This window comes from Amblyomma americanum, chromosome 8 (assembly GCF_052857255.1).
Source record: "Amblyomma americanum isolate KBUSLIRL-KWMA chromosome 8, ASM5285725v1, whole genome shotgun sequence".
In the NCBI taxonomy this organism is placed as follows: Eukaryota; Metazoa; Arthropoda; class Arachnida; order Ixodida; family Ixodidae; genus Amblyomma; species Amblyomma americanum.
The window spans coordinates 39,286,271-39,310,432 of record NC_135504.1 but is presented as its reverse complement, the minus strand read 5'-3'; the positions used below and the strand labels follow the sequence as shown (position 1 = coordinate 39,310,432).

The following is a 24,162-nucleotide window of genomic DNA, read 5'->3' as shown; positions in this document are numbered from 1 at the left end:
TAAAAAGAAATGTGTGAAATAAATGTATCAATAAAGCTCGCGCTTATTTAGCCTAAAGCGTCACTCATGGTGTAGTTGCATAAAAGCAGTTTATAACTCGCATGTTCATCTAATGCCTACGCAGCCACTTCTCATTTTGGATAATTTTCCTAGCCTTTTTTTCCGATTTCGATGCGCCTGACGTCACAGGTAGAAAACAATGGTAGGGGAAAAAGAAATCGTTACCAGATGAGCAAAATGTTTCTTTGGTTTACTTTATCTTTAGTCGTGTACACCACCAGCAGGGTTAGTCGTATGATTTCAGAAAAGTACAGGGCATGGTTACCGCCTAGGCCTTAACTTCAGAAAACCGGAAATGAAAAGTGACGAACAGGAAGTCACACGATTTCTCATTTCCGAAAATGGAGCTGGCGCTCATGATGTGAATATTTATCCGAAAGGGAGCTTTATCTTTTAAGAGGCGTGTTTCATACGTACTAAGAGTTCTAATCGACAAATGCAGCCAAGCAAGCAAACGAAACCAACGAATTGTCGGTACGATATATGTCATGCACCAGCCACTGTTTAAAACAAAAGCTTCGGCGGGAATTTCAAAATCGCTACGCTTGTGAACAACAAGCCGCAAACTTGAATGGCCGCTGTCTACATCCCTTCAGTACCTCCAAATTCTAGTGCAATGTTCTAGTGCCTTTCGTTTCGTCTGAGAGACACCATCCGTAACGCGCCATCTTTCTCAGTCGTTTACGCGACTTGCTCTGTAATACCTAAACATTCGGGAATTCCGTTCGGCACGTGTTCATGCAGTTACGGGTTAGCGAGCGTCCCGTTTTAAATCTCAAAACCCGAGCAGTCCATTTCTATTTTCTTTATATTTTTTTTTTCAGTTTTACCGTGGTTCAGGGCGCTGTTCGTCTGCTTCGCAATCGAAGCAGACGACTCGCGCACTTTCGTCGTCTGCTACGATGGGCTTGGCAACTCCGGGTTGAAAACCCGGTGGAAACGCGTGCTTCCTACTGTTCGGGGGGGGGGGGGGGGGGGGGGGGGCTTCCGCTTCGTGTACCGGGAGCACAGCCGGGAGGTACGTAGCGTACTCACTAGCGAAGCCAGAGCCTCCGTCGTCCACTCATTCACCGGCTTTCTCTTTGTCCGCGCTGATATAACTTCGTCTTTTGTTGTCATTCATCCTATTTTTTGCTTTTCGCTAGCGGCGCCCCCCAACCCGCCAGTAACGGCGAGAGAGGTGTGCTGGCGGGTGAGCCGCTATTCGTCATCGCAGCCCAGCCCCGCTTGCCCGAGGGGAATGGGAGGGGGGAGAGGCATCTGTGAAGGGGGTGACGTCATTCCACACCAGGGGAGCGAACAGAGCTCCGGCGCTGTTAAAACCGCGGAGGAGACAGGCAGATAGAAAAGACAGGCATGAAGAAACAAAGAAGACCGGGAGAAAGTAGTTAAAAGAGAAAGAAAGAAAGCATGGCGCGCGCGGGAAAGTGGGTGAGGGGGGCGCGCCCTTCCAAGCCCGTCTGTCGCGCGCCGGTCGCGTCGCCAGCGGTCTGCTGCTGGCGGATGTGCACAACCAGCGCTGTTGCACGCTGGGCTTCGACCTCACGAAAGGTTTCAGGGACGTCCCGAAATAATACGCCGCCCTCTTCCCCGATGATAACTGGCGGCAGCGCCAGCGGTGGCGGCTGCGAGAAAAACGGGGTGTCGTCTGCGCTTCTCGTCATCGTCTGCTCTTCTTTTTTTGTGGTTCGTGCCCCCTTTTCGCTCTTTAGACGTTACGGTGAAGGGGGCGCGGTAAAACGTTATTCTCTTCGCGGCTCTTTAATCAAGTCAGTGAAGCGGAACACCGCTACCCAACCCGGTTGTGTTCTGTTCCGAGTATTTAAAGGCTAGAAAACGATTCGCTCGCCCCCTTGTGAATAACTAACAGGAAAGCGTTGGGTGCCATGATGTCACTCGTTTGCAACCGATAGTTCGTTTCCTCGGCCATAGGTGACGCAACAGTCCGTATATCTTCCATTTATGGGTACTGTCGCTGCTCTTTTCTTACGGGGGGGGGGGTTCCTGCCGTAGTGAATTTTGAAAACCGAACGAAGCTTCGATTTCTTTTCTCGGACTCATGTTGTGAGAAAGCATGCTGCGAGACTGATAAATAAAAGCTAAGCGTGATTCTGTTACCCTTACCTCTTCTGCGCTGCAGCAGACTGCAGTTTTGGTTCGACAGGAGTAGAGAGAGTGTATAAACTGCACTGCTTGGAAGCCGAAATTGTCGAGCTGCCGGAAGAAAAATGGACTATAATGACAGGCTACCGCAGCGCCGTGGGCGGGAGCAGACGGCATGGTATGCCAAAGGAACAACCGGCACTTGTGTTCGCAGACGGCTTCCAAGAAAACTAAGAGAGAAAGGGAAATCGGGGATTTTTTGGCACACGACGCAGCCGTCTACACGCCCAAAAGGTGTTAGTTGGTGCTGAAGAGAGAAAATTTTACTTCCTATATTTTTTGTCCTCTTCGACGAAATGTGACAGCATAAAATGCCACGTCCGGCGCAGGTTAGAGAAGCTAAAACAAAGCAAGAAAATAGGCAGCTGATTACGTGCTTGCTGATTGTAGGTTCTAATGAGAAATATGTCTATGGTAAACTGTATAGTTTTATTTCTGATTATATCTTCTCCTGCGCACCGTTCAGCGCCGTTAATTGATTAGTCACTCCAGAGAGGTATAGGCAGCGAGTGACGTCACGCGATTGCAAGAGGCCCTAAGATGCTCGGCTCGCAGGACGCAAGCAGGAGACGCCTCTCCGCTTCCGCAGCATCAGGTTTCGCTTTATATAGTGCGGCGCCTGCCAGTGCTGACGTCACTGTCTACCTCACGCCTCCAGCTTTTAGCAGTCTGCTATGCTTGCATCGCGACACTTCGCCGCTACGAAGGCAACGCTAGTACATACTAAGAGTGACGAGTGGGCTCGTGAAAAGTATACAACTACTGTATCTTGCCAGCACTCACATAAGGTGCTGAAACAGTGAAGCTTTCAAATCACGCTAAAGGTAGTGCAGCGGGAAATGGAACGGAAAATGATAGATGCAACAATAAGCGGCTGCAGGAAGACAGAGTGGAATAGATTGAGCGCTAAGGCGCCGTGTGCTGTGCGATGTCAGTGCACGTTAAAGATCCCCAGGTGGTCGAAATTATTCCGGAGCCCTCCACTACGGCACCTCTTTCTTCCTTTCTTCTTTGACTCCCTCCTTTATCCCTTCCCTTACGACGCGGTTCAGGTGTCCAACGATGTATGAGACAGATACTGCGCCATTTCCTTTCCCTAAAAAACAAATTATTATTATTATTATTATTATTATTATTATTATTATTATTATTATTATTATTATTATTATTATTATTATTATTATTATTATTATTATTATTATTAAACTGAGCGAACGCGAGTTGGAAATATTTTACATGTGATATCGAGAAGAAATTGACATGGCAAGGACACGTCATGCCCACAACTGAAGAAGGGGGTCGGGGTGGACACCAACGGGAGGAGAATATCATTGGTCGGGAGTCGGATGGAACGGCCAGCTGAGTGAAATTTCCGGAACAATATGGCTTGGACTGGCGCAAAATAGGAGCTGCCGCTGATCAAGACGACAGCTAACGAACGGCGTTTTTTTTTAAATTATTATTTCAGTAAAAAACTCTATGATGAGGAACACATTTCACGACGCCTGTAAGAGCCACAATCGTTTCGGGGGCTATGCGAGGGAGGTGTACCGTCGCTCTGTGCTTAAAAATAACCAAACTGTGCACGTGGATTCTTGGGGCATAAAAAATTCGCCGGGTCTTTATTTGAGCCGTCTCCCATCGGCATTGACTCAGTATATATGGTCACTTTACTTTAAGCATGTGCGAGAAAGGAAAACGGTCATTCACTTTCTTATCGCAGGCCTTCGCGACGCAGAAAGGTTCGTGGCGTTGGTGTGACACTTTTTAATAAACACCCATAGGCCAGGCGTTTAGCAGGCCCTGGGCCCAAAGGTGCCGAGTGCGCGTTGCAGGTTCAGATCCCGGGAGGCAAGACAGATATGGGTTACGGTGGTGGTGGTAGGTAGGGGGAAGGGTTAAGTGGGGCACTGGAATGCCCTGTGGCATTGTCTAAGACACTGTTCTATATCTGCGTATATGTGTGAACAGTTGGACCACTTCAGTGTTGGAGACTCGAGTGTACTGCTACAAAAGTTTGCTTGGTGTGTGAAGAAGATTGAATTCCGCGAATGACGCGAAATCAGCTAAGCGCGATTTTAGGCGCGTCTGGTATTCGCGGACAACGTGTTTGGCAACCCTGATCGCGCCCACCGTCGGTGGGCTTGTCCGTTGGATCCCCGGCGCCAGATACATAGTAGCGCAAGCAAGGTAGCGAGCCAGCTCATTGCCGGTAATGCCCATGTGGCCAGATATCCACTCGGAGGTTGAGACTGGCACTGGCGTTTACATGAAAGCGACACAAGTCGACTCCAGTTCACAATTTGAGGGAAAGAGCAGGTCTTGAGGAGGAAAGGCGTGATTCGTCCTCTACTCTCTTCCTCGACGTTTTTGCACTCCCCCTCAAAAAGGGGACTGGAGTCGACTTCTGTCGCATTCATGTAAACGCTGCTATAGTTTACACCCTCCAAAAGGGGACTGGAGTCGACTTCCGTCGCATTCGTGTAAACGCGGCTACAGTTTCCACCCTCAAAAAGGGGACTGGAGTCGACTTCTGTCGCATTCATGCAAACGCGGCTGTAGTTTCCACCCTCAAAATGGGACTGGAGTCGACTTCTGTCGCATTCATGTAAACGCGGCTACAGTTTCCACCCTCAAAAAGGGGACTGGAGTCGACTTCTGTCGCATTCATGTAAACGCGGCTGTAGTTTCCACGCGTTGAGGGAGTAGTACCGTATACAGTTTGTTCCTTTTTCGCCAACTGCGATCTTCGATTCGCAGTGCATGCCAGCAGCGCATTTACATGTGCTACACCCTGCATCAAAAACGGTGTCAGTAAAAAAGAACCTCACACGGAGGGAGTAATACTCACCCTCTGCTCAAGTCTCCGTTTTACTCATAACGCTTTTTCTCCCCTTTCATCGCATCGACATTCACAGGGGTTGCTGCGAACTGAAAAGCCTGCCAGCGAAAATGTTGGCGTTCACTGAGAGTTGCGGAAAAGGTTTTCGTTATAAACCAGAGTGGTTCGGGTGAACGGACGATCGCGGTGCGCCTTCTGATGTGTATAGCCTCTCGTCAGAGCTTCCGCGGGGGAAGGGGGGGGGGGGGGGGGGGGTTAAGATCGGCCTTTGCTTGCGCCGAAAGGGATTTCTGTATACACACGCTATAAACAAGTCGTCTTGGGCACATGCATGCATTTGGAAGAGAAAAGCCCGACTCCCCCGAAAGATAGGGGGGGGGGGCTGCCACGCGCATAGCGCCTATCGTCACTCTACAAAGCCGGGGCTCTTTCGCCGACTCCCCCTCCCCTGTTGTTTCCATTCTCACTTCCCGGAAAGCGGCTCCGAGATAAGGCGACAGCGGGGCAATGCATCATGCCGATATGCGTGTATGGTGGCGGTGGTGCGCACACACCGGACGCCTTGGCTGCCAGTCGGTTCCTTGAAGGAGCTAACGGCGCCGCCATCTAGGCGCACCGCCAGAGATCAGTGCTGTACATGCATGCACTCGTAGTCCCACGAAGAGATCAGCGAACCATAAAATGGCAACTCGTGAGTGCAGGACCGGAAAACGAGCCGAACAATTTCGCTTCGTGCCGCTCCGTTGCGTTCACTGTACAAAGAGATCCCGGGCTCGAGTCTTTTTTTTTTCTTTTTTTTTAAACGGAGATTGCTCTACGGGGGAGTTTTTAAGGAGTAAACGCCGTCTACACCAATGTGGTGTGCTCTGACCGAGAACTCGAGCGTTAATCCGGAGATTGCTAGAAGGGGGAGTTCTTCTAGAGTAAACGCCATCTACGTCGGTGTAATATTTATTTTATTTATTGCACGTTACCCCTAAAGGCTCTCCAGGTGAGGGTATTACATAGGGGGGGGGGGGGGGGGGATACAGTCATTAATAAACGCGACACATTTCAGCAAAAAGTGCAATACAACAAAAAAACACATTAAAACATAAGGCATAACACAAAAAAAAGAACAATTAACACAAACAAAAACAGCAAATTTTACATATTTCCGTCAAAGCAAAGAAACTCTTGGAATTTTATGATGACAGATTCTGCGGCGATGACTGATGGTAAACCATTCCATTCAATGACAGTACGGGGAATGAATGAATTGGCGTAAGACGATATGAGTGACACATTACGCGTTTAATTTTGAAACAATGATCACGGCGTGGAAATATGGCACGAGGTGACTGAAACAAATCAGTTCGAAGTGTGCATCAACCCGAGAACCCAAGCGTTAATTCGCTGACCAGTGCGAATGCTAAGCAGATGATTTATTGGGACATCTCTTGAAAGCATTTCTTTGGCCAGTCTACGAACTGCCCATTGAAATTTTCCCTACGCCGATTATCCATTGGGCCATCCATTTCTTGCAAACATTTCTTTAGACAGTCTGTGAAACGCCTATTGAAATTCTTGCAAGCGATAAGCGCCGCTTGGTTCGGGGCGGGCATTCTCGCTGCGTCGAAAATGCGCCACCTGCTCTTTGCTATGTCGTCATTTATTTTCACCCACGGGTGTACCGAATTCCTTTTTTACCGTCCATAGGGCCCGCTCATTTCTTTTCAAAATTAGGTAATGCGCGCTACTTGCGTCAGTTGTGCACACTGACGTGCTTGTTTTTAATGTTTTTATTTTTCCTAAGCAAATGGCGTGTCGAACAGTACACGTCGTCGTACGACCCACATGCAAGTCTCGGAAATGGGCGATGTCGCGAGAGGTCTTTAATAAAACTTTTCTTTCCTCATAATAACAGAGAAAAAGAACATGATGGATATAACACGGTTCAGAAGGAAAGTTGGAAGAAAACAACTTTATAACAGCGGCTGATTTCTGGGTCGTTTGGGCATTGTGTGCGGCATGAATGAATGACGCGGCCCGTTGTGTAGTTGCACGAAAGGAGTAAGCGATCTGGCTCGGGGCTAAACTTCCTTGAAGGGACGAAGAAAACAAGAAGGAGGTGCCTGGAAAATTAAAATTAGAGGCGACATAAGTGATAAAAAGAAAACAGGACGGCGGAACTGGACCAGGAAGCTACGCGTGTACGGCTCGGCCTTCCAAAGCATCCCCGGAGTTTCGTGCAAAAACCGCTAGGGGCCAACCGAGCGCTGCAGTACAGCTGGCTTCGTGTGTCTTTGTGGATAGTGTGTGTGTTTCTGGTAGATCTAGTTGTATAACCTACGTGTCCGTCCAACTCTCCGGACAGTGCAAGGCTGCGACGCATTGTTTTTTTTACATACGTCTCTTCCAAAAGCTTCTTTAGACTACCTATAGAAATCTGTCAATAAAGTCTACAGACTCTCTATAGACGAACCCTAAAGATCAGTTTATAGGCAATACAAATACCATAGGCAGTCTATAGACAATCTATAGATTGATGGCCATACACTTTTAGTAGAAAAATATCTATAGAATGGCAATAGAGTCTATAAGAAAGTCTATAGACTTTCTATAGAACATTTTTATAAGGAATGTTACGCGAGACCTTCCAATTATCATCATCTGCCGAACTACATACACTGTAGGACAGCGGTCTCTGCCACTGATCTCTAGGGCATGCAAATCGGCCTCAATCATGTACACTCACAGAAACAGTGACGTAGCCGCTGCTACATCGTCTGCTGAGAGCGCATGCGACTCTTCGGAGATCTGCGATTCGCAGCATATAACGGAGCTGCGACTACGTCACTGCTCTGCGAACCCACGGGACTTGCGGCTGTTTCTTTGTGCCCCCTTTCGACGTCACAGCCCGCTTAAACAGAACCCTTAAATTCTCGAAGACAAACTTATGTTTTTTTTTTTTTAAATCACACTAAGGGAACATCTCGGCCAGCTATATGTCGTTCAAACGTCCCGCCTACAGTTACCGGGAAGAAAAATACCTGAAAACCCGGTTCTTCTACACCTTTTGGGCGCGCGCGTCAACCTGGAATGCATTCAGGCCCATTACAAGCACCGTATTTTCCGCCGTATAACTAGCGTTTTATTTTGCCGAGTGCGGAACGGAGTGGCGGCCCCGGTCGCAGTCGTTCCCTTCGCGACGCCTTGTCTGGCTGGCACGCATCGTGAAACCCGTTTCCCTCGCCACTCGTCGCCGCGCCGTGACCGTTGCCCCGGCTCCATGCAGACTCTCTCTCTCTCTCTCTCCCCCCCCTTCTACCCCGCCAAGATGAATTCCGCGATGTAGACCGCCGCCGTTCGCTTGCGTATATACTTACTATATTGTATTCTACCTGACACAACCGCCACGCAAGCCGTGCGGCTGGTTGCGTGCGCCGTGCTCCCGGGATTTCGACGAAGCGATTTTTTTTTATTCTCTCTCTATGGAAGAGCATAGAAGGGGGAGGGGGGGGGGGGGCGTTGCGTACCGCAGTGAGGGAGGTCTGTAGCCGCCCGGGACTGGGCGAACTGCGGCGGCACTTACTGCATTCCACCGCGTCCGCATTTTTGCGCGCTGACGTCCGGACGCCATCAGCAAAAAAGAAAGATAGGTATAAATAAAAATGAAGATAAAATTTAACAGAATAGAAAGTAAAGTCGAGAAAGGTGTGCCCCTGATGATGATGGCGATGATGACGCACGCTGTATATACAAAGGAGGCGGAGCTGCTGGACGAAAGAGAAGAAGCCGTTTTCTTGTTTTGAGCGCTGCTAGACGCTGCCGCTGGGCTTTTGCTTTTCTGGTATGGGCGCTGCGCGCTCGTCACTTTCGCGTCTCGAAACAACGTTAACGACGTCCCGATGCGGCGAGGTCACACAAGCCACGTTTACATGAATGCTACACAAGTCGACTCCAGTCCTCTTTTTGATGGAAAGTGGAAAAACGTCGTGGAAAAGAGCAGTCACGACTTTCCTTCTCAAAACCTGCTTTCTCCCTCAAAAAGTGGACCGGACTTGACTTATGTCGCATTCATGTAAGCGCGGCTACTGTCAAAAGATGCTACGGATTTTGACTGCATATAGGTACTCACACTAAAAGCCACCGATGTTCAGGATTTCCACCCAGGCATGGCAGCGGTTGAGGCGAAGAGAATCTTAAGTTTTTCCCGATAGCTGCGCCCTATACACACCCACGGCACGTGAACAAAACGCGTCCCCGTCGAGTGATTCGCACTTAACTGCATCGTCCAACCAATCGTGATTTGTTGGTTGGTTTATGGGGGTTTAACGTCCCAAAGCAACTCAGACTATGGGGGACGCCGTAGTGAAGGGCTCCCGATAACTTCGACCACCTGGGGTTCTTTAACGTGCACTGACATCGCACAGTACAAGGGCCTCTAGAATTTCGCCTCCATCGAAATTCGACCGCCGCGGCCGGGATCGAAACCGCGTGTTTCGGGTTGTAGCAGCCGAGCACCGTAACCGCTGATCCACCGCGGCGGCCTTCCAGCCAATCATCGATGAGTTCAACACCATGGAGAATACGACGCCATCACCCTCCATCAGTCACTGCGGGCTCCGCAGGAGGGGACAACTTACACCGAAAGGTCACCTTGGGCGCTCTGCTGGAGTTCATCAAGCTGTGGACTGACCTCACTTTTAGTTTCATTATCGCGACAACTGTATGGCCCTCACTTTGGTCACACGCGTTGGTCGTCCCAACGCAAAACCGAAGCGCCCCACAGCGGTCGTGTCGCTAAACAACGTAAAGTCCTCATGGATACGTGCGTCGGGCGTCTACGGCCACCTGTCATAACGGACGTGACGTGAACAGCGTAACAAGAAGGAATGGCAACCAGGTGAACAAGTGTCCTGGTGCACAGTTCCGGTGTGGGTACCGAGAATACATAGAAACCAACAGCAATACCCGCCGCGGTGGCTCAGTGGTTAGCGCACTCGGCTACTGATCCGGAGTTGCCGGGCTCGAACCCGACCGCGGCGGCTGCGTTTCGATGGAGGCAAAACGCTAAGGCGCCCGTGTGGCGTGCGATGTCAGTGCACGTTAAATATCCCCAGGTGGTCGAAAAAAATATTCCGGAGCCCTGCACTACGGCATCTCTTTCTTCCTTTGTTATTTGACTCCCCCCTTTATCCCTTCCCTTACGGCGCGGTTCGGGTGTCCGCCGATATATGAGACAGATACTGCGCCATTTCCTTTCCCCCGAAACCAATTATTATTATTATTATTATTATTATTATTATTAACCAGCAGCAATGCTATAGCGAGACCATGCGCTAACGCGCAAAACACGAAGTCCTTTAATATACCTGAAAAAAAAAAACTTTCTCTGCGTTCCTAGCGAAATTCGAACCCACGCCGGTGCGGAACTATAGTGGCATGCTTGGCTGACGCCTGGGACCGCTCGGGCATTGCCGATTTTCTTCAATGCCAAATCGGAGCTTTACTCAACATGCATATATGGTAAAGAAATTGAAAATTAGGTTATGATTTTAAGGTTTTCGTTCTGCTTGAGGTTTCTGCATATTCAGTGTTTCGATGACAGCCAATATATGCTGTCAAGGCCCAGCAGCATTATCATACCTAGGGGCATGCCGTCGTCATCTTCCACTGGTGCTCTCTAAACATGAATACACCTATTTGGGACTAAATATGAGTAAACTATCTTCTGTAGTGCAGTCCCCTTTTAGGGGCAGGGTATGTTGCCCAAGTTCAGGAGCAGATTTCGATCACTAAATATACGGAATGCTTACTGCTGACAATTGAGGCATATTCCCGCCGCAAAGCATAACAACTAGGTGCTGTTAGCAATGCGAGGAGGCTTTTAAACACTGCGCCGGAGGTCTTGACGGTTGGCAGGTATAGAAGAGGCTGAAACTCGGTTAAAATCTTCGTTAACTGCTAGGACTGCATATTTTGAAGAGGGAATTTGTTTCCGTTGCCAACCATAAGTATTTCGTATTTTTAACGATGGAAATCTACCCCGGGACGCGGGTAGCATACCCCCGGCCCCTAAAAAGGTGTGTGCTAGTGGAGAGCTTAGTCCTTTCGTGTTCAGAGTATAGAGACCTGATTCCATAACTCTCTGTAAGGAAGCCTTTTAAGAGCGTTAGCTCCTGGTTAGGTAACTATACCGTAAACACTTGTAGGTTTTGCTTTTCATCTAAACCGCTGGCCTACACGCGCCTGAGCGAGGTAGAAAGGTGCTGGCGTTTGCCGGCAGAATCCCGCATGCGATAAGGCGGACTGACCATGTATCCAGGTCGCTCATGTATATGTATACATACAGGCTTGCAGTGTGATCATCGGAAACGCTTTCACCTCAGCCACTGACCTCTCTATACGCCCAAGTTCCGCTCGTATATGGTGCCTTCGCGACAAGGCTTTTGGACCCAATTCAGACTGGCTCCTGATTACTGCGTATATAGTTGTGTCACGGCCATACTCACGTATGGGGTATAGAAACTTGAAGGATGACGGAAAGGCTTTAAGAGTAGGTCAGGGAACAAACGCGATTTGATGTTATACTAGCTGAGATAAAGAAGAGGAAATCGGCGTAGCAAGGGCATGTGATGGAAGGCAAGGTGACTGATCGTCGCTAAGGGTAACATTGTGGATTCCGAGAAACGGGAAGAAAGCCTGCTGGGCGGATGGGATCAATTGAAAAAATTCTTTAGACAGTCTATAGACTGTCCATAGACTTCTCTATAAAGTCTATAGACTCTCTATAGGCAAACCCTAAAGGACAGTCTATAGGCAATACATACTCTATAGACTGTCCATAGACTTGTCTATAAAGTCTATAGACTCTCTTAGACAAACCCTAGAGGAGTCTATAGGCAATACATACTCTATAGACAGTCTATAGACAATCTATAGAATCGTGGTCATACACTTTTAGTAGACTTTTGTGTATAGACAGTCTATAGGACTATGAATAGACAAAAATAAATATCTATGGAAGGCAACGTAGTCTACAAGAAGTCTATATACTTTCTATAGACCATTTATGTAGGGGACTATGGCTTGTGGGATAATGCGGCCGCAAATAGCCCATGACAAGGTTAGTTGGAGGTCAGTGGGTTAGATAATTAGTCGTGTAGTTGGCATAGCTAGACTGATGATAATGATGATGACGACTGCCAAAAAAAAAGAAGTGTATCAGTGACGATACGTCGTGTTGACACGAACCGATGCATGACGGGCACTCTTGCATGCCTGCCTGCCTGTCGATGCAGATAGAACGTGCAAGCGGCGCCTCGTATCATGTCGAAACGCCTCTTTCGGTCCTCGGCTGGAATGTGTCACCGACACAGTTCCGTCAGAGTCTGGCGTCAGCTACGAGTCTGAGTCGGCCGCCGCCGAGCAGTGTCGAAAGAGCTCGCCTGAGTAAAAAGAAATAGGGATAAAAAATTGAAACTGATATACCGGAGTTATTTGATATATAGCAATGCATTAATCATGCGTGCACGCTCGGAATGAACGCAACATCCTCCGCTCGTATCGCAAGGTTGCAATATGTCATGCACCGTTACCGTCTTCAGACCGAGGTCATTACAAATTGCGCAAGTTTCAAAGCGACTCGACCAAACTGGTCGCATGAAAAATGTCTTGACCAGCATGCGCTGGGGGTTAGTCGACCATGTCTTCGGTCGCTTCATATCGTACTTTTCTGTTACCTACACTTCCTGCCGCTGTTTGGTTGCGGTGGCAACGCCGCAAAATGCGCGCCGACTGTACGTTGATGTAACTTCATGGAGGACTGGTTGAAGATACGACACAGCCGGGCGGTTTCTGTTTCAACAAGCTTGATGACACACCAAAAGCTGTTCCACCAAACCTTTGCCCTCCTGTTTCGCCCTTCGGGCCATATTGGCTTTGAGGAACGGAAAGGGCCCTCACTACCCGGTGGATGGCCCAATTTAAAGGCGAAAAGAGTGAACAAAAAAAAACACACTGACGGAAGAAAGACGAAGGACAAGCGGCTCAACCAGACCTTGAGAGAAGAGATGAAGGAGTTAGTGAAAGAAGGAAGAAAGAAGAGGCCCCGTATAGTTGAGGGTTGCCGTCAACTGTGTAGAGGACGAGTAAAGCCTTTCCTTCTCAAACCTGCCCTTTCGCCCAAAAAGGGGTCCGGGGTCAATTTCTGCCGCGTTCATGTAAACGCGGCTACTGTGAACCTACCACACTGCACCCAATTAGCGGGAGTAGGAGCGTAGTGCGTTCACACTGTGGCAACTGCCGCAGCTTACTTTCCGGCGAAAAAAAAAAACGATTTCTGAGTGCAGGAAATCGCTCGCCCGCTAGCCAGCCAACAGTGTGCGGGCGCCGTATCGCTTCTGTTGTGGCCCAAGTGTGAACGCACCCTCAAAAGGGCTGCGACCCTCTGTGTCTCTTGCACCCGACCCGGCGTCGTTTCCTCCCAATTAGCTCCGTTCGTCGGCCGTCTCGGGAGTGCGTCGATGCCCCCGTGTACTCTCTGGCTTCTCTCTGCGTCCGCGTGCGATTGGTGCCGTGTTTTCCGCAGTCCTGGTAGCCTCCGTCCTGAAGGTCCTTCAACTCGCTCGCTTATGGCCGCGCATCTATACGTCAGAACTCGTGCTTGAATGTCACAAATCGTACGTCTATAATTGAAATGAGCGCTGAAAATAAGCAAGTGGAAAACTCGGTATACTACATCGTTCTCTCCAGAAGGATGAGGGTGAGGGGAGAGGAACCGTACGTGGCGCAGCCTGCCGGCGAACGTGTCCTCAACGAGACAATGGCACGCGCTGCGCTTTCGCCTTATCCTCCATATCAGTGAAATTACGGAGGGCGCTTAAGACTGCCTAGGCGCTTTGAATGCGAAAGCATTGTCTCATCGTGAGCTCTGTTGTAAGGTTCATTAACGATTCCTTTATTCCTAGTGACGCATCCACTAATTAGCACGCAGTCGTAAGGAAACGAATACTCTATACGCAACGGAGTGGCAGTACGCTTCTCACGTGCAGCCCTATAGAGTCCGTGACATCACGTTTCTGCGTAAAACGTTAGGTGATAATCGTGCACTATATATATTTGGGGGCACGGCTCTCCACCTCACAGCATGAATCCTGGCAGTTTCCACGCTGGACGAACTTGTAGAAACGAGAAATATGTTGTTCAATGTGGCTCATGTCGTCGTTTTAACGTGCGTCGGTAGCTCCCATAGACTGCGATTTTGATTATGATGTTGATAGTTGTGGTGACGGCAACAGTGATGATAACGAGGACAACAACGGTAATAAATAATTTGTCCACGACTGCGACCTGGTAGCACTCTGAACAAACTGTGTGTGTGTGTCGCGGTATAGGCACCTGAGCCCTCGAGAGAACACGGTAGTGTGTGCGTGTTTGAGTTCGAAAAAGAATGGAATATGGGGACAGGTCCACCACGTCACTCCCCTCGACTTCTCGACAGCGTAGGCCGTAGGCCCTCATAGAGTAAGGAAGGACTTTGGTTCCAATGTCGGGCTCCAATTCCTAAAGTTTCTATGTCAGAGATTGCGTGGCCGCTGCCTGCAGCACCCGAATTCTCTCGACCCCTGCCTTGTTGTCGCATAAACAAACAGCATGGTATTCTGTGCGCATGCGCACATACTGTATATTGTGGAAAGCAATACGTCATGTTTACAGAGCGCGGTATGTTTTGAATACAGGCTGCCGTCTTCGCCTTGTCGCCGGCCGCCCATAACAGAAGGCCGCGCCAGGGTGTCGAACCCGTGACCTTCGCGCTAAGCTGCGCAAAACGATCCCAGCGCCGCGGCCTTGTGGGGAGATAATGGCGTCTTCACCAGAACGGCACACAAGACGCCCACCTCCTGCCATGTCATCCATGCACACGTGTGTGTGAGTCAACCGCGCTAGCTGGAACGCCTGTACCCGCGGCGGACACGGAAATTCCGCGGAGTCTTTTCGCGCCCACGGGCGCGTTTCTGGACAAACAAGCGCGGCATCGCGGCGTAAAGAAAAACGGCTGACCTGTGACCGGCCGCGGCGGGGCTGGTGAAATATTTGTGCGTGCGATTTTTGCGTCCTTTTTTTTTTACTTTCTGCACAAGTGCGCATTCACAGTGCCTTCGCGGAAGGTGCCTTCGAGGGACGTTCTCAGCAGGCTCCGGACGAGGGCTTGATCTGTCCGGTTTTTTTGTGCCGTGTTGCGCCTTGTGCTTAGCACTGAGCACCGAGCCGTCCAGTCGCTTATTTTACACATTATCGGCGTCACCATCGTCGGCAGTCGCCTGCGAAGATCTACTGCAAGGCAGATGCTTCGAAATGATGTTCAATCAAGAGACCTGCCCTATTTCAGCCCAACTTTTTTATATATCGGCAATGGGCGTTGTAGCGATTTTAGTTCACCATCATCATCAGCCTAAGTCCACTGCAGGGCAAAGGCCTCTCCTACATCTCTCCAATTAACCCTGTCCTGTGCCTGTCGCGGCGAACTAATCCCCGCAAACTTCTTAATCTCATCCGACCACCTAACTTTCTGCCCCCCCCCCCCCCCCCCCGCCCCATGTACGCTTCACCCTCTTCCTGTCTCTTAACGTTACACCTATCATTTTCCTTTCCATACGAAAACGATTTTAGTTACAACACATTAAAAGAATGTTGCAGTTCCCTTCCGTGACCTGTAAATAAGCCAGGCTGCGGCAGCTGGCATGTCCGTACTTATCAGGTGTCAAGTCGCTTGCAAGACGGGACTTGAGTGTTGATGAAGTTCAGGTTTACGGACCCGGCATCGCTGACTCGCCGTGAGCTGAGAGTCTTTCAACTGAGCTTTAAACAGGCACCTCTACGGCGCCATAAACGGTAAAGCTTGGTTTACATTGATTGATTGATTGATGAAAACGCGCAGTTAACAGGCGACGGATGCAAAAAAGGGCTTCATCACCGAGCCGCCAAGGCCTGACGTCCGACCCGAAAAGAGAGACAAGTTGTCCCGTAGTGGCATGCTGAAGGCTCCATTGTCTGTCCAGAGGTGCTCTGAATTGTACCACGTAGCTCTGCATTGACCTTTTCTGTTCTGTTGACGTTCCGCATGTGCTTCGCGGAATTAAAGCTATGCGTTTTGTTGTGCTGCGTCATTCAGCTGTAATTAACGTTACTTTTTCGTACCCCCCCCCCCCCCCCCTTCTTTGTCCTCTTCAGCTCTCCGGTCGGTGTTCGTGTCCACCGACGCAGGCCGCAGCGGCCGGCTGGGAGCACGCGCCGCCCTCGCCGCTGCCAGTCAACTCCTCCAGGGGGACCTGCCCGACCTGCTGGGAAGAGCCGCAGAGAGGTCCGCCGCCCGGAACGGTACGACACGCTCGCCTTTCTCTACCCCTCGGGGCCACCCTGACTCGTTGGGCCATTACGACAAATGTATAGAAACAGGAAGAGAGGCCTAAGCCCCGCCGCGGTGGCTCAGTGGTTAGGGCGCTCGACTACTGATCCGGAGTTCCCGGGTTCGAACCCGACCGCGACGGCTGCGTTTTTATGGAGGCAAAACGCTCAGACGCCCCTGTGCTGTGCGATGTCTGTGCACGTTAAAGATCCCCAGGTGGTCGAAATTATTCCGGAGTCCTCCACTATGGCACCTCTCTCTTCCTTTCCTCTTTCACTCCCTCCTTTATTCCTTCCCTTACGGCGCGGTTCAGGTGTCCAACGATATATGAGACAGATACTGCGCCATTTCCTTTCCCCCAAACACCAATTATTATTATTATTATTATTATTATTATTATTATCATTATTATTAGAGAGGCCTACATATAGTCTAACACAACTCGGGGCCAACCTGTCTTGTTGAGCCATCATGGCGCTCGGTGCCTCTACTACGGTCAGTATAGAAGCAGGTGGAGAGGACCACATACAGGCGAATACAACTCTAGAACGAAGAGGCAAATGCCCCTCAGAGAAGTCCCTCCAGCCAATGGCGTCGAGACCGACTGGCATGACGCCCCTGTCTAATCTCCTTGCACGTCCATTCCCAGCTGCGACGTCACGCTAGCAAGTGCAAGCGCTTTAACCACGGAGTAATGACAGACAGTCGACGCCATCGATTGGAGATCCTTCTTTGAATGACATCTACCGCTTCATTCCAGAGTTTCTATCCGACTGTGGTCGGTTATGTGGTGTTGGTCCGGCGTGTCACAGTGGAAAGTTATGTGGTCCGCTGTCTGAGTGCATGGAGGCTTCTGTGCAGGAAATAGCAGGCACAAAAGCGATAAAATTGCAAAAATAAAAAGGACGGGTAGAGAGATAAACAAGACGGATACAAGACGAGCGCCGGTGCTCGAGCAGTATCGGGTGTGCTTCAATCGGCGCCTATTTGTATGCATATCGCGAGGAGCTGCGACCGCGGGGACCACGGCGTCGGGAGATCTCTGTGAAGAGGGTATGACGTTTATCGTCTGTGTTCAAATGTGGCCGCGAGATAGCGCCTTGACACTTTTGCTCAACACAGCGATAAGACCGAGTTCGTCTTTTTATTATTATTTTTAATCCTACTAGTGGACCGACTCGGGCGCGTCGCCCACACGAGTTTGCGATATAAACGGTTCAGCCGGCTCCGCCGTCTAGCGTCTTTGAGAGCCGTCCGATACGGGGGTGGGTGTCAAAACACTCGGCTTGGTCTGTGTAACTCCGAGCAAACACCCGCAGCGCGCTGGGGTGGGGTGGCGGGTGATACAGTAGCGGGAGGGGCTTCCGATGGTCGTACGAGGACTGCGGTGCGAATGTTCCGAGAAGGGATCCTTATGCTATAGACGAAAGGCTTGGAATTGAATCGGTTACCCCGCAGTGAGCCGTATGGAAAGGAAAATATAATAATAATAACAATTGGTTTGTGGGGAAAGGAAATGGCGCAGAATCTTGTCTCATATATCGTTGGACACCTGAACCGCGCCCTAAGGGAAGGGTAAAGGAGGGAGTCAAAGAAGAAAGGAAGAGGTGCCCGTAGTGGAGGGCTCCGGAATAATTTCGACCACCCGGGGATCTTTAACGTGCACTGATATCGCACAGCACACGGGCGCCTTAGCGTTTTGCCTCCATCAAAACGCAGCCGTCGCGATCGGATTCGAACCCGCGTGAACTCCGGATCAGTAGCCGAGCGCCCTAACCACTGAGCCACCGCGGCGGGTAGGAAAATATTCTCTTCCCGGCTTCCATAACGATATCAGAAAATATTGGAGAGGACGCTTAAGCTCCGCCTTAAGGGCATCGCGCCGTACCCTTAAGGGGGAGCTTAAAGTGTTCTCTCCAATTTTTTCTGATATCGTTATCGAAGCCTGGAAGAGACCCGTGATTACGCTTCGATACAGACAATAAACATGAGCCGATGGCACAGGCATACACTCGGAGTAAAAAGGCCGTAAGCTGCCCTTATAAAAATGCTCTTATAGACAGTCTTTAGACTTATCGTAGACTCTGTTGCCTTCCTATAGATATCTATTTTTGTCTACTCATAGTCTATAGGCTGTCTATAGAGAAAAGTCTACTAAAAGCGTATGACCATAAATCTATAGATTGACCATAAATCTATAGATTGTCTATAGACTGTATATATGATTTGTTTTGCCTATAGACTGTTCTCTAGGAGTCGTCTATAGATATTCTATAGACATTATAGACATAAGTCTATGGACAGTCCATAGACTGTCTAACGTTTTCGCAAGGGTGTCCTCAAGAGCACTAGGAAGTGCTATAGCTTACGCCCTTTTTATCTCCATATAAGCGTGTCCGTGTTTAGAGTCTAAACACTTGGGGTATATAGCTGTACCGCATCCAGAACCCGCCCTATATATAAATGCCTGTAATCCTGTGCTGTCCTGGGTGACGTGACCAGATATAACACACCCCTGTTCCGTGGTCGGTTATGTGAACTTCAATGCCCATCTGGATAGCGTTGTATTTGACCAGCGAGTATCTGTTGTTCGCGTTTCGTATAGCGCCGTATTCGTATTAACACCGTATTGAGGCCAGCGTTTTGCCACCGCACTGATACTGTGCTGACGTCAGGTCGTGTTGACATCGTGTTGATACTCTGCTGACACCGTAGCGACGCTATGCTGACACCAACCCACAGAACTTTCAGTCTCGTTGACCTCTAAGGTTCTGGATAAAGCGTTGGGCCTGTGCGCGTACGCAGTTTGGAGACTAACGGCAGGCGTGCTGTAGGCGCGGTCACAGCCGCATACTCGGCACATGCATCTGGCTTTAAATACACGCTGGAGTTCAACTGATTGTTCAAGAGCAAACCGCGACTACAAAAACCCAGCTACCGGAGCTGCTTGCATGGAGCCGGACCAAACTCTTAGACAAAAATTTCTTTAGACAGTCACTGTAGACTTTCTATGGACAGATCCTATAGACTATACTCGATATGCAATACAAACTCTGCAGACAGTGTATAGACTATCTAAATATTTATGGTCACACTTTTAGTACACTTTTGTCTATACCCAGTCCATAGACTATGAGGCAGTAAAGTCTATAATAAGTCTATGGACAGTCTATAGACAATTTTTACAAGGGTTAAGTCGAGGCAACTATACGGATGGCATATAGTTTCGCGCCGCGAATCCGCATGCGCGAACTTAGGCGGTGTAACAGAAGAGAGCTGGGCTAGTTTCTTTTAGTTTAATATATAGCTCAGATATGGTTATTATAGAGACGAAAAAACTAATGGCGATAAAATGACTTTACACAACACTGGTTTTTGCTTTTCTTTGTCAGGTGGCTTTGAATAAAAAAAAAAAAAAGAAACCAGCTGGCGTCGCAGCGTACTGTGGGCAAGGCCACGTGCCTCACGCGTTCGCTTTACAAGAAACTCACGCGGTAGTCATTACAGAGACCATCGCCCAGCGCTTGCGACACTCACTTCCTCCTGTCCGGCTGAAAACGCAAATTAGGGGCAACAACAACAACAACAAAAGAATGCGTCTTTTCAGCCTTCGTTCGCTCCGTAACGTTCCCACCGAAAGCCCCCGGGGGTTGCCTCATAAACGCACAACGACTGCCCACCGTATACACGCGCGGGACATCAACGTATTATGGTATGCCCGTCGCGTCGCGCACTGCCGGAACAATGGGCGCCCTCTGCTTTTTCCTTTTGTTTCTCCTTCCATTATTCCATGAGGCGGCGTCGCACAGTGGGACCCGCCTGAGCTTCCGGGCGTGTGTGCTCACTGTGCAGCTACAGGGGGCTCGGCTCCGATCCTATACAGTGCGCCGCCGGTGCATATCGGGATTAGAGGGCCAAGGCTGAGCGCGATCAACGGACGGACGATTCCTTTCCTTTGCCCCCCACTGCCATATGCGAGACTGTATAGCGCGCGTACGTGCAGAGTTAACAAAGGCGGGAATAGCGGCGCCACGGACGAACATAATCTCGCAAGGTAGAGTCCGGGACAGAAGTCTGTGGACCGCGTGCTCCTCGAGTGAAGCAGATAGCTATATTAATAGCAGGCGGCTGGACACACACACACACACACACACACACACACACACACACACACACACACACACACACACACACACACACACACACACACACACACACACACACACACACACACACACACACACACACACACACACACACACACACACACACACACACACACACACACACACACACACACACACACACACACACACACACACACACACACACACACACACACACACACACACACACACACACACACACACACAAGTGTAGTCTCCGGCCGCCTGCTAATAATATAGCTATCTGCTTCGCGTGAGGAACAGTAGTGGTGTTTTTTTTTAATAGTAGAAAAGGAAGGAAAAGATTTTTGCTAGCCCCGGCAGCTGTCACCGATACTGAAGCACCTGAGCTGGGGCAGCGGAAATAAAGGACAGCAGGCAGAATGGAGAAATGAAATGAAAGAGGCGAGGTATTGAGGAACACGTGGTCCGCACACTTTTGTCCCATACTGTACATGACTTTTGCGTGGACCGCAAATCCGTAAACCCAATACCGTATCTGTATTGTCACGTCCATCCATAGCCTCGTCCAAATGCGGCATCTCCGGCTATGATCTGTGAGTGCTTTGTGCACCGGTTTATGAAACTGTTGCAGTAATCAGGGATGGTGACAGGAAATCGGGAGCGCATTGCAGCGATAACGTACAACAACGCCGTCTCGTGGTAGCCAGCGGTCACCTGCGGGTTACCAGCCAGGCCGTACGCGCATGCGCGAAAAGAAATGGTCAGACAGCAGTGACGGCGAGCTAGGTTGGCCTTCTGTTTAGAGAGATCGCTTGAAGACCAGGAGATTGGAAACGCCCTTTTCACAGTGGTTAGAACGAGCGTTGACGAGCGCGACCGTCGGCAGGAAACAGCGGCGCACAGTAGCTAAGGGGGCGAGATTGCATGCGGCGAGAGTTGGATTCATCTGTTGTGGCACTATACGTGCTTAGTCAGCGTTGGTGACAGTAGCACGGTGGTTTGGGCTAGTTGGTTGCTATCCATAATGCAGGCAAGATTCGCAGCATAAATAAAACGTACACAGAAGGCCAGGAACAAACAAGCAGCACTGGGCCTGTCTTGTTTGTTCCTGGTCTTCTGTGCGCGTTTTATTTATGCTGCGAATCTTGCCTGCATTATTATTGGTGACAGGTGTCGTAACGGGACCGACGAGTCTCGGAAAGATGGCCAATTTCGCACGGCTCAGTCACCGCTATACCCACGGCTCGTGATGGGCATATATCCTCGCCGATAACGCAGGTGGCCGCCGCCAGACTGCGCTGCAGGTATCGCTGCACTGCAGCATGCTGGCCACTAGCTCCTGTGTTCGCATTCAAGGCAGAGTCAAGACTACTCCGTCAAGTCGGCTCTGCAAAAACTGATAGCTGGGCTATTCCCGAGATCCGAAGTTCCCGGGTTTCGAGCCCGACCGCGGCGGCAGCGTTTTTATGGAGGAAAAAGGCTAAGACGCCCGTGTGCTGTGCGATGTCAGTGCACGTTAAAGATCCCCAGGTGGTCGAAATTATCCCGGAGCCCTCCACTAGGGCACCTCTTTCTTCCTTTCTTCTTTCACTCCCCCCTTTATCCCTTGCCTTACGGCGCAGTTCGGGTGTCCAACGATATATGAGACTGATACTGCGCCATTTCCTTTCCAGAAACCCAATTATTATTATTATTATTATTATTATTATTATTATTATTATTATTATTATTATTATTATTCCCGAATCTGTTGTATGTTCGGTAGCTGGAGACTCTCTCATCGCTTTCGCCACTCCGGTTAAAACTTGTGACGTGACCGATGACGTCGAATGACGCGCGCGTATTCACTTAGTCTTCCGCATTTCATTTTTATTTGAGCTGATGTACGTGGCAGAGATACGGCCCGAATGCCAGGCAAGCGCTCTGCCGAGGAGAAATGATTTAGTTTGCAATCCGGTCCCACAGTGCACAGCGATGACGTAAAGACGGGATGAATAAAGAAACAACCGAGGCGCACTTGAAGGGCAGGGATACTACATATAGTTCAGTCAAGGCTATACTAGACGGCGCTACGGTTAGCAGCCTTCGGAATCGTGGCAAAGTATCTGCGCCCACAAACGCTCACCGGCTAGCTCTAGGTTGCGGGTACGTCGATTCCTATACTGCTTCGTTGTTGCGTGTATACGGGTGGCAGCACAGGGTACCGAATCGATCCATGAATCGATCTTTCTGGGAGATGATCCAGACACGTGTGCGTACCGTAGTAGCGCGACATCATTGACACGCCCCCTGCTGCGAGCGAGAAGGCTGGGGGGGGGGGGGGGGGGTATGCTGAGTCATCCTATCGCCCGCGCTAGCTGCCACGGGTGTCGTACAGGAAACCCGGGCAAGTCGCGCGCTACTGCAAGGCTGCTCGGCGCAGGGGTGATATTATCATTATGTCGACACGAAGATCGCTCAGCCGAACACTATGGTCATGCGATCCGCGAACGAAGGACGGAGTGAGAAAGAAATCGGGAGAGGAAAGAGATTAAAGGAAGGATCCATTTCGCTCCCGTCCCAGACGACGGGGGTAGGAATCTCCCGTATCTGCTTGGTTTCAGGCATGCCGGCTGCGTGATTGCCTCCTCCCTCCATTAGTGACCCGCCTTTCCTAAACGAAGGAAGGCACTGATTGCTTGTACGGGGCCATCCCCACTTCCCCAGGGTTGGGGCCATAAAGCCACCCATCGTTTCGGGGACAGCGGTGAACAGATTCCAGTTTTGTTTTTTTACGTGCCAGAAAGCAGCACTGGAGGTATACGTGAGGCTCCACGTATGCAGTGGATGCATGGCTCGAGGACTAATGTCGAAAACCCGGGATAGGTCTCAGTACGCGAGCACTTTTTCTGCTTTGCCATCATCAGAATGCATTCGTTGCGGTCGGTATCGACCCGTGCCTATAGCATGCTGTATAGGGCGTTATATTGCATGCTGCAGTCACGTAACCCACTATTGGGGACATACGTGAGATTCGAATGGGACAAGTCGAACGCGAACAGCAGATTTTTTAATTGTGGGTGTACAAATACTTGCGTGGTTCATTAACGCTCCTAATGTGCGCTGGGCGCTCTGTAATAACCATGCATTAACGCGATAGCGTTACGAAGCTCGTGTCTCAGAAAACCGGCGTCGGCGTTGACCGTGAGCGAAAAATCCCCAGAGAGCAACCTATAGGAGGCAGGTGGGCGATCTAGGTCACGTGACCTTGTGGCGTCATCACCTGTCCACCGGACTGTGAGCAAACTGCGCACCGTGGCAGTTAAATTAATGACCGATCGCAGGAGATTGCTCGGCAAAAGCAAACTGGGTCGCACAAGGCCCACCGCTGGGAGCACCTTCCATCGCAGGGCAGTGGCGCGTCGCTTAACCGCTGCGCCTGGAGTGTTATGACTCCAAGGTACCTATGAACGCTACCAGATGGCGCGAGCGTCGTCGCGACTAGCGCGCCATGTTGGCGGTCGTTTCACGCCAGCTCGCACAGTGTCAAATACGCCGTGAGATACCCGGCCTGAATTGTTAGTGATCCGTAACGT

At 50.0% G+C, this 24,162-nt stretch overlaps 1 protein-coding gene across 2 annotated transcripts in view; it reads left to right on the top strand.

The window, feature by feature from the left end:
• LOC144101410 (neuronal-specific septin-3-like) overlaps positions 1-24,162 on the top strand; it is a 74,254-nt gene that overhangs the window by 29,810 nt on the left and 20,282 nt on the right. For both annotated transcript variants that reach the window (XM_077634561.1, XM_077634560.1), the window contains one exon: positions 16,283-16,429. Coding sequence is in view for 1 of the 2 variants with exons in the window: in XM_077634560.1 (XP_077490686.1) it covers positions 16,283-16,429 (147 nt within the window). In the remaining variant the exon portion in view is untranslated. The remainder of the gene's footprint in view (positions 1-16,282; positions 16,430-24,162) is intronic.